This window comes from Phytophthora infestans, genomic scaffold (genome assembly GCF_000142945.1).
Source record: "Phytophthora infestans T30-4 supercont1.9 genomic scaffold, whole genome shotgun sequence".
In the NCBI taxonomy this organism is placed as follows: domain Eukaryota; phylum Oomycota; class Peronosporomycetes; order Peronosporales; family Peronosporaceae; genus Phytophthora; species Phytophthora infestans.
The window spans coordinates 3477212-3487364 of record NW_003303750.1 but is presented as its reverse complement, the minus strand read 5'-3'; the positions used below and the strand labels follow the sequence as shown (position 1 = coordinate 3487364).

The window sequence follows — 10153 nt, the reverse complement described above, 5'->3', positions numbered from 1 at the left end:
CTCACAACACTAAAGTGGACGAAGACCTGGTGCAGCTGACTCCTGCATTTACTTCTGCTAAAGACCTGGACGATTGCAGATACAACATGTTTGAGTCAGTCTTTATGGATGTTACAAGCTAGTTAACGAATATGAGACCCACAATTGCAATCGTACCTCCACGACAAATGTAGACTTCCTCCAAGATCTAGGTGTTTTCCTAATGACTCTGAAAAATGAATGTTCAAGAAGCTAATTCATCGGACAACGGTATGTGGTACACACGATGCTTCACCAAGTTTTAGACATTTTTTTCAGAAATACCGACCATACCGGTTTTTGCATTACCCTCGCCCTAGCGATATTCCTTGAAGCAAATGGCTGTTTTACACCCGTGAACTGGTGAACGTAGGGAGAGCCAAATTATAATATCCCCGCGCTTAGGCGTCTAGTGCGGGGTAAGACGGTAGCCATTTTACAGAACAAATCGTGTGATCGACATCACTGTACAGTGGCGCCGCATTTACGCGCGTCGTAAGCGATCCTAACCTATAGATTGGTACATTTCATATAGCGTAAAAAACCTTACGTGATAAAAACGTTTTTTATCAGTTTTGTTTCATGTTGAGATTCAAAAATTTGTTAACGTTTTTTTGCTTCGCGAAATTTCGTAAGATGACAATCAATACTAGCACCCTAGCCGAGTTAAAACGGGTGCAAAAAGGGAAACCAAGATCTCAGGGGTCCAACCATATATCGGCGCAACCCTGGCAACTGCGTCCCCGTCAAACACGCGAGTGTTATACGTCCACAGCCACTTGGCGACGTGGAGGTAAACACACCGCGTTACAAAGCAGAAACCGAACACGTACAGCCGTCTGCTCGATTGCGTCGAAAAAAAAAAAACTGAAGCAGCAGACTATTCCCTGTCAGTGCAACGCTATTCATACCGGTAGGGGCACTTCCTGGCATGCCACGCTTGTGGGACCCGGAACGATTATAACTAGGATATAGAGACTCATTACCTTGCATCATCGTCCTGACGACACGTTGCGTGCATGGCGAAGTAATTTTTCGGGCTTCTGCGTAGGTATAGTAGACATCTTGGCCGACGTCGTGGTTGTGGGTGACCACGTGCTTGGTGACCCGAACTTTGTAACTCTCGTTTCCTTCCTTGATAATAATGACATTCAGCTTTGCAGAGCAGTCGATAGAACGGGTGTTGTGGCTGGTTCTCGCTCCTTCCTCCTGGGCTTGAATGACCACCCGTGCTACAGATAAGCGTTTTCGTATAGAACCCTAGCGACTCGTCGAAAAAATAACGGGAGAAGTCCCACGGCGCAAGGCTACAGCTCGACGCTGTTTGTTGCGATCGGCCACGGAGTTGGTAGAGCGAATCTTGTACAGTTGATGCGTCTCTTCCTGGTACCTATCGATTAAAATTTATGTTTGTTTTTATCTCATACAGTACCAGAAATTGTAAGCATTACCTCTTTAGCTCCTCGCAGAATGGGTCCCAGGACCGCTAAACGGGGGAAAAGACTCGACATCATCTCCGCTGTTGTGGTCGCTGTCGCTGTCGCTGACATGGGCCCGCTTCTTCGTCTTCCGTGACGGCATCGCTTGCTGGTGAGTGCTGGTGCTGGAAGTGTGGAGAGGGGGGATTTTGAAGCTGAGTGGCCAGCAAAATCTCTAAAGTCTCAAAAATCTAAAAACGAGATACTCTTACCCCGATATCCCGGTAACCAAACCCTGGCCGTTTTCATAGCGATAGTACTGGTGAACATAGACACTTCCTATTGTGCCTTTCTGCCAAAACACCCTCAGTTTTATGGTGCTACGTAGGAGGATGGCTCTTACGGAAGACCTCCTATCTGATCGGGTGCATCCGACTAAAATTTAGCCTAACCCTTTGACTAAAACAAAAAGACGATGCCAATTAAAGACATATTTGACCGGACCACGCGTGTTTTCTCAGGGAGGACCTAAACCATAGCCATACCATACAAAAAATTAACAAGGTAAGATGTAGCAGTCACAAAATTGGTATTGTACAATACCTTCCATCCTTTGAAGTTTCATCGACAAACACGATTTGATCTGGCCCGCTGTAGAAAGGCAATAGCCTGTTCACATACTCTTGCCTCGCCAGCGTATGTCTGATGAGTAGCCCATTTTTAATTTAGAATCGATCTGTTGTACGTAAGGGTAAATGGCCGGCAAATACTGGCTATTCAGCCCTTGATTTTATAAAAGGTACCCTTTAGACCAAATCGGAGCCCTTACGTAGAGCCTCCACAATCAAGTATTATTGGATCATAGTCGGCAAAATCAAACAGTGTTATTGGTCAAATAACATTTTATTGAGTGGACTGGCTTAGCAATTCAAGCTCGTCCTCAAATCCCACCTTTAGGCCTACTTAGGACCAGCCTTTAAAGGTCAGATTGGCCAAAACTTTGGAAAGGCACAATACATTGATACTAAATTGTAATTTTTTTAGTGGTGTACGCCACATCTGGTAAAATATGAAGCGGGTAGAACTCATCGTGATTGGTAGTTACAAAACACGGCGCTTGTTGAACTTCTGATCATTTTGCCCAGTCGCAGGTCTTGAAAAACGACCATGAAAAGGGTCCTGTAAACAGACCCTTTTAGTCTGTCTTGAAAATGTAGTTCGATGTCTCCCTCTTCCCATTGCATTTTTATATGCTCTGACCACGCTCGATCTACGGCTACTTTGGTAGACGGCCTTTTCTTAAAAAAAAAAACTTTAGTGAAGATTAAAGTTGATTTTACAAAATACTCACTGCTCATAGCAAGCAGCAGGAGCAGCCATAGTGAATGCTCTACTTAATCCAATGTTACACATGTTGCGGTACTATTGCGCAGCTACGGAGAAGCATACACAACACTACGGATGGTCTTGAGCATGACGTCGCCCCAGCGTGCGATTCCTTCATACAGCTCCTGCAGCGCAAACGGTGACACGGGGAGCGTGGGTTTGTGCAGCTTGACGAACGCAGCGCGGCGCATCGTCACGACGAGTTCGGTCTCCTCTTCGCCCGGCATCGTCGCCGTTTGTCTCCTCTGTGCTTCACTTTCCTCCTACTCGCCGGAAGCAGCACCGCGCCGGACACATCTTTCCTCATTCTCTCTACATAATTGTATGGATACAGCTCATCCTCATCCACACAGTGGCCCGCCATAATGGCGCAAGCAGGGACACCTAGACCCAGTTCGTTGTCGGCAAAAAGTTGCGGAAATGACACAGCGTTCATCTCCGTTGTGACGCCGCACTCTTCGGTGGATGCGATTCGAGAGTTATAGGCCGTGCCCTCGATGGAATCGTAATCATCTCGCACGGTGATGTGCCCCAACCGCTCAGAGATGCTGATCTCCATGTTGGTCATGTAGAAGATGAGCGCGTTGTATACTTGGTCGAGCGACTCGACGCCTCGAAAGTGGATCGTCTCAAACCGTACGCAGCACAGATCGCCCTGTGATGACTCGAAGCGTTCGTCCGACAGCTGCATCTTCTCTGGCTGTGAGTGGCTACTTCGCGCCATAATGTACTCGTAGGCATTCCGCAACTTTTCGGCGCGTATAGCTCGCAGCGTTGCTCTTTTTCCTGACCAGTCTTTCGTCAGCCGGATACGTGTATACAGTGGGTGTGTATGCTGGTCTCCTAGACACCGAGAGAGCAACGACTGAGCATTGGCAACATGCAACTGCTGATGACGCAAGAGGGTCGTTAGTGCGGCATTCTCCGCTGCAAAACTGGGTCAGCCTTAGCGGCCTCTTCGGGTGGGAGAGAGTGCGACTTGAGTACGGCAACTTGGCTTTCTAGTTGCTCAACTTCTTGCTGTAACGCGGACTGCTCTTTTTTCCGCAACACGTACGTTGCCTTTCGCTTTTTCTTAGGTTTCTGGGGCTTTGCGGACGAGGCTGCGGGCAGGAAGCTCGGTGGGGACGCGTGTAGGTCGTCTGGGGACGACGCTGAGAGAGGCGAGAGCGGTGTCAGCACGCTGAAATGGTGGTCCGCGTCCTCCATGAACATTGCGTCACAGGCTTCCAGGCACTTGCCTTGTGATGGGCTTATTACCAACTGACGACTTTCCAACTTTAAAAAAAATAAACTAAAATGTGGGAATGATTGTCAGCTGAACATTACTTGAAACTTTTTATTTCTTGTACTGTTTCAAACATTTACAGTTGTTTTTGACAGCACCACCGATATGACACTAAATTTGATTGGTATTTGCACGCGCCCAGAACACGAAGCAAAAGCGCTAGTAAAATTCTGCATAATCCGACCGTCTCGCATTGGTCGTGGATCAGGAGGTTTCAACATAGGTGATCTCGTGTCGAAGGCATTGGAAGTCTGTGCTTCGCTTTACTTGATTCGAGAATGCGCATGTTCGTTAGAAATACTTACTCAGAGCATTAGCACTACCCACAGAGCAGCTGGCAATTGCCAGATTTGGCTGGAATCTGACAACTGGTCGAGCCACCAGTCTCGCCAAATGGCTGACAACTACGTGGCTCCAACGGGTATTTTGGGAGACAACATTGTGGCTCAAAGTCACTGTAAAGTGACCCACAAGCTATGATTATCCGAGAAGACTTGCGGATTCCAGCACTCTATCACATCTAGCGCTCGAGGCTTTTGGTAAAACTGGTCTGCTTTGTAGTACTCGCTGAGCTCTGAAATATCGCTCAGCTCCGTTTTTTAACCCCCCACGACCACGCCAAGCCGAGAAAGATAATTCGGTCTCTCACGGTAGGCCGATAATGTATCTGCCATGACTGCATATTCCTCATTATAATAATAGCTTCAGCCACGCTGCGTGTGTGTTCGCTACTTCACTCCTCGAGTGACTGCAAAATAGCGCTACAGCTGTGAAAACAATGGCTATTCGATGAACGACCGCAAGAAATCATGTGCTTTACCCCACGAATAGAATAACACTTGTTTTGGTGCGCATGCGCTCAGAGCAAATATTAGCACATTAGTAAAAATCCTTTCTACGCTATTAAATACCAACATTTACATTTTGTCTAAACTTTTAAGCTACAATTTTGTCTCTTCCGCCATTTTGTGGTACGAGTATCAATAATACTGTAGTAAGCCAGCAGATACGTAAAACAATTCAACTATAATAACCTTTGAATGCAGACTTTACCCCAGCGGACGACGATACTCCGCGGGTTTTGTGTACACCTTACAATTTCGCTCTCGTCCTCGCTTTCGCAATCCGTACTTATGTAAGTACATCTGAGTTGGTTTTTCGTGAAGCTGCAAATACAGCATTTGCGCCACTTTTGTATTTCCTGACATTCCCGTGCGGGTGAATCGTACTGTCAAATGATAACACTGTGTGCGTAAATAAGGATGTCCATCGCACTCTTGGTGCTAGCAGCTCGAACACTGTTGTGTTCAGCGTCGCTACACCGTAGCAATGTTTAGTGTGGGTGCAAGCGATATTTTCGAAAAAGAGTCGTCGTCAGCTGTATCAGCCTCTTGAACGGTGATAACGTTATCATCCAACTACTCTGTCTCCAACGTGCCCACTTCATATTTTATCTTCCAAGGCACACTCTTTGATAACGGCATGGCGCTGTTTGGGTGAAGAGACCACGAACCCTAAACGCTACTTACCACTCTTTTTTAATTTAAAAACCAAAATTATCCGTCCGAGTTTTAAGAAAGGAGTCGTAATAAAAAATAAAAATAACGGGTGGGATTAGAAATGGGAATGAATTGACTTTGGAATTCGTAAGTCCCAGTCACCGACGATTAAATGAATGTCTATGATTGGTTATTATTCTAAAAATGCCACTGACAGCTCCATTGGCAAAATCACCAAGAAGAACACAGAGGTCAACGGAGCAATTCATGTAAGCGTGATCTACCCGGTGCTGTGTATGTACTTACTGACTATCTAAGCTCCCTTGCATGCTCTAAAGATTCATTCAGCGACTAAGGCGTGGCCAGCAGGCCAGCAATAAGTAATGGTAATCTTACACTACTTGGACATGAACTTCAGATAGATCTATCATGCCTACGAAATTGGTATCACTAACAGCTCCGTATGCATTTCCACTGATGCAGCGTGCCGAGCACTCGACACTTCACTGTCGCAGTCACAGGCAGCCTTAGACCTTTTGCGTGCCTTATAGGGAAGGGTACGTGCAGCGGGGCTGCCGTAGTTTTAGCGTCAGAGGAAGACGTTCGACTCAAAGAGTCACTAATACTAAGTTCCTTATCCAAAGGACACTTACAGCCCAAGACCAGGGCTCAAAGTTAACACCTTAACTTTTATGCTTCAAAACCAGAAGTGTTTTATTTACTATTATTGCGGCCAAGCCGCCTAGGGGTAAATGTATCTCTAACTATCTAGCATAGTTAGCCCTAATCAAATGCATAACGTGTGGCTTTCAGCCAACGTACTGAGAGACCTTGTTAACTCTCCAACTTATGTCCTGAGAGTTTGTTAACTCTCCGGGTACTTCGTACCCCTGTGTGTTCCACACCATGTAACCCCGTTACAGTACGTGTGGGGTTATCAGCTTCGCGAATCAGCCTCAACACCGTGGTAAGCTTTATCTGGGTACTACGGCGCTTACGCTTGCTTGGCTTCAATTTTAACGTGTTGAATCCCATGTTAAACAGTTCAATGGAGTGGGCTTGGTCACGGATAGTTGGCATCGGTGCATCTGCCTCTGCCTCAATGCCGTTAATAATATGCCTCATGAATATTGACCATTCTGAAAGCGTTGCCTTTTTCTTTGGTGTATCCAGATCAGCAGATAAAATAGTCCGATAGGGTGGATACTCACGCCGGTCATCACCAAACCACCATAGTTGCCATGCACCCAGCGGATCGATGCTCGGAAATTCAAAGGTTTTCGGCAATTTGTGAAACTTCCCGCCCCAGGAATAGCAGACGCGCGTTGGTTTTGGTGCTACCTGGGCAGAATCGCCTGGCTGTGAACGTTGGAGCCATACATCTTGTAATAGCGCTCTGATTTCGTCTCGAAGAAGGTCCCGGGTAATATTTCCAGCGGCCACGCCTTTCCGTTCTAGGACTTCTTCCATCCGCTGCTCTAGCATACCGGGAAGCGCGTCGATCGATTTTTGCTGAATTTCCAACTTCATGTACAGATTAATATGCGGTGGTATTCCCGTTGCTTCCATCCATTGTGACTCGCCACTTTCTAGTTGTAATCTCAAGTCGTGGAGAATAGTCTGATTCGTGAAAATAGCCGACGAGAAAAAAGGGTGATTAATAGGGAGATTATCCAGCAAAAACTCCGAGTGATGTACTAGTGATGCAAGACACAACTCCAGAATCCCAACCAAATTCGTCTCGTTAGCGAGCCGTGGGAACATAACAGCTACGCTTGACCTGATAACTGCGCCGGAATTGCTGACAATATGTGGTGGCAAGACTGCAAATTTGGAGTCATGTACAGGTAGTCCTGCCACCACACGCCCTAAAAACTGGTCACCAGCCGCCTCGTAGCGAAAGTATCTATCTTGTACTCCACCAAGGGACCAGCCGCACCTTAAGCACACACTTACAAAAGACGGCCCACTTGTACTTCCTCCGCAAGCATATGTGGCTACTCCTTTCCTCACCGAGTGGGTTCCGTAGCATTGAGTAGCACACTGTTTCTCGAGAAGGCTGCTTAACGCCTTACCGAATCTAACCTTTGGGTCAGATCCTGGAAACAAAGCTCCAGGCTCTAATCGTGGATTACAGGCCAAATAAACTCCTAGTGCTGTCACCCAACACGTCGATGGGCTAATCGGGTTTGCGAAAGGATGACGAGGATCACGCGGCCCGGAACCTTCTTGATTCGGTTTTGTCTTGTAAAATATAGCTCCGATGCTGTCATCTTTTGCCACTAAGTGGAGGGTCTGTAGCGTTTGGACAGACACAGATCGGCACATTAAATTCCATTGTGAAGTCAAAAAGAGATGAGAGAATCCACTATCATTGCGCTTGAGTGTAGCCTTACACAGTGACTTGTATAGCGAATACGTCAGCGGCTGCTTGCCAGAAATTTTAGGCGAGCTATTCTGGTTCAATTCAGCCTCCATTCTCTTGATGCCTGAGAAAAGCTGCTTCATGTCATCTCCGTATTCAACAGGAACTGGAATGCGCTTCAAGCGGTAAAGGTCCTTTATCGCACTCCGATATCCGCTTAGCGTTGCCGACTGAGCTCGGACTCGCTTGTACGACAAAAACTTTTCAAAAACCGCTGGTGTGAACTGGGCAAGGTCAAGATCACCGCTTGTGTCAAAATACCGATCTGTTCCAGGGTCAACTTTGGCTAGCTCTTGTCGAATCCATTTCTTTATCCCGTTAATATTACCCGCGTACTTCTTTCTCGTGTCTCGCGAAATACAAGCGTCGCGAATAGCCTTGACATCAGCCTCCAATGATGTAGTATCTGGCAATCTTACTTCGCTCATGTTGCGTTTTCGATGTCAAGTACGATTAGATTCGGCTCGGCATTTTGACCAATGAAAAATGCACGTACTCGTAGGCATCCGACGCTTACGGATTCACGGACAGACCCGATCCTTGATTCTCTCCATAGAAGAATTTAGTGACTGCTGGGCATGGAATACAAGGATTCCTGAAAATATAAGCCAATCTGCTTACGTTTTGACCAGAAGTGCCACATAAAGCTTACGTAAGTTAGAGAATGACTTTTCCGGCTTTTACCATGGCGCCTCCGACTCAGTCCGGGGACATGATCGCCACGAAGGCCACATCGTCCCACAGCCGCGTCGAGGACAATGACGTCGCGATGGACAACTTCGATACACCGAGCACACAGTCCAACGCCCGCGACAAAGGACCCACCAAACCAAGACGCATCAAAAAGGCCACGTACTTGGCCCGAAAAGAGGAAAAAAGAATTTCACTTCACGAATTGGACATATTACAAGCTCAGCTGAAGCAACTCAAGCGTCAAGCAGCAACCGATCCTGCAAAAACCAAACAGGAACACACTAACATGCAGCGAGAACTGGCCGAGGAGCTCGTGGCTGGAGCATCGCAACCCCACCAATTGTCAGTGGTTAACCTCCAGTCAGCTTTGCCCGGCTACGTGGTACGGATCATTTCGCGTGTTATTGTCCCACTTTCACCTTTTTTAAAGGCCCTTATATGCTGTAGAGTGCACAGCAAAATGTCCCCTTTGAGATGTGGATTTACCTAGGAACAGATACGGACGAGAGGAAAAAGACTTTATTAGCTTTAAAGACACGAAAAGTGAGGGCTTCGCAACTGTACATAGCGGAGCGTACGAGATTTCTAGACCCCGTGAGCCCCTTTGCGGAACATTCGAGATTCGTGGCGCACAATGGCGATTATTGTGCGCTACGGTTCGATATCACACCGTATGAGGGCATATCAAATGTCAAGATAGTGTACGATGCGCTGTACCACTATTTCACCCACATGGAAATATGGATGACCGACATTCTGGGATGAGTGACGGTCAGAGAGGATGACGCTAGTGCCAGTGACGGTATTTCCCAGAACCGTCTGGTATCTTCGTTGACAAATGGGGTGGAGATGGAGATGAATAACGTCATGTACACGGAGTTTCGAGAACATGATGACGAGTCTGGCGACGGAGGGGCCTTTGGCTTGTTCACAGCGGACTTTGTCGACAAGGACGAACTGTTCCCCTATGTACCCAAAGAAAGGGTTCGATACGACGTCACGGCCGTGTTGACGGTGAAAGCTCATGAACGTGAGCAGCTGAACGCTGTTGGAGAGCTGGTAAACGAGCAAATAGTGGTACTCACTCGGTCCTGTCTGATTAAACTTCACCATGGAGAAATCCCCTTGACGTTCGAGACGGCCCACGAGATGCGTGAAAGTGCAGGCAAATGGGGCGACGTCATGCTTCAAAGTGTTCGTCAGCTTGTCTATCGGTAACAAAAGTTGGCTGAATTGCATCGTTCTGTCTTCTCAAAAAGTGAAGTGCAAAAACTTTCTGGTTGTGCGGGACTCCAATTTTGCTTACATCCACGGCGAAACTCGCAATACTGGACCTTTCATGAAGTAGATGCAAGTCTTCTTAACCAGTCAACCTGTCAAGAATGAGGACTCTTATCTAGGCATAAGCAGCGCTAAAGGATTTCGA

General features: G+C 47.0%; 2 protein-coding genes across 2 annotated transcripts; one reads left to right on the top strand and one right to left on the bottom strand.

Annotated features, from left to right (window-relative positions):
* Window positions 1–2869: 2869 nt before the first annotated feature.
* Window positions 2870–4031, bottom strand: PITG_06101 (uncharacterized protein; the record flags this gene model as incomplete). Its single annotated transcript, XM_002998242.1, has 3 exons — window positions 2870–3034; window positions 3079–3711; window positions 3759–4031. 3 exons carry the CDS (start codon window positions 4029–4031, stop codon window positions 2870–2872), a joined length of 1071 nt encoding a protein of 356 aa, XP_002998288.1.
* Window positions 4032–9201: 5170 nt separating this feature from the next.
* Window positions 9202–9945, top strand: PITG_06100 (uncharacterized protein; the record flags this gene model as incomplete). Its single annotated transcript, XM_002998241.1, has 3 exons — window positions 9202–9417; window positions 9508–9741; window positions 9796–9945. 3 exons carry the CDS (start codon window positions 9202–9204, stop codon window positions 9943–9945), a joined length of 600 nt encoding a protein of 199 aa, XP_002998287.1.
* Window positions 9946–10153: the final 208 nt, after the last annotated feature.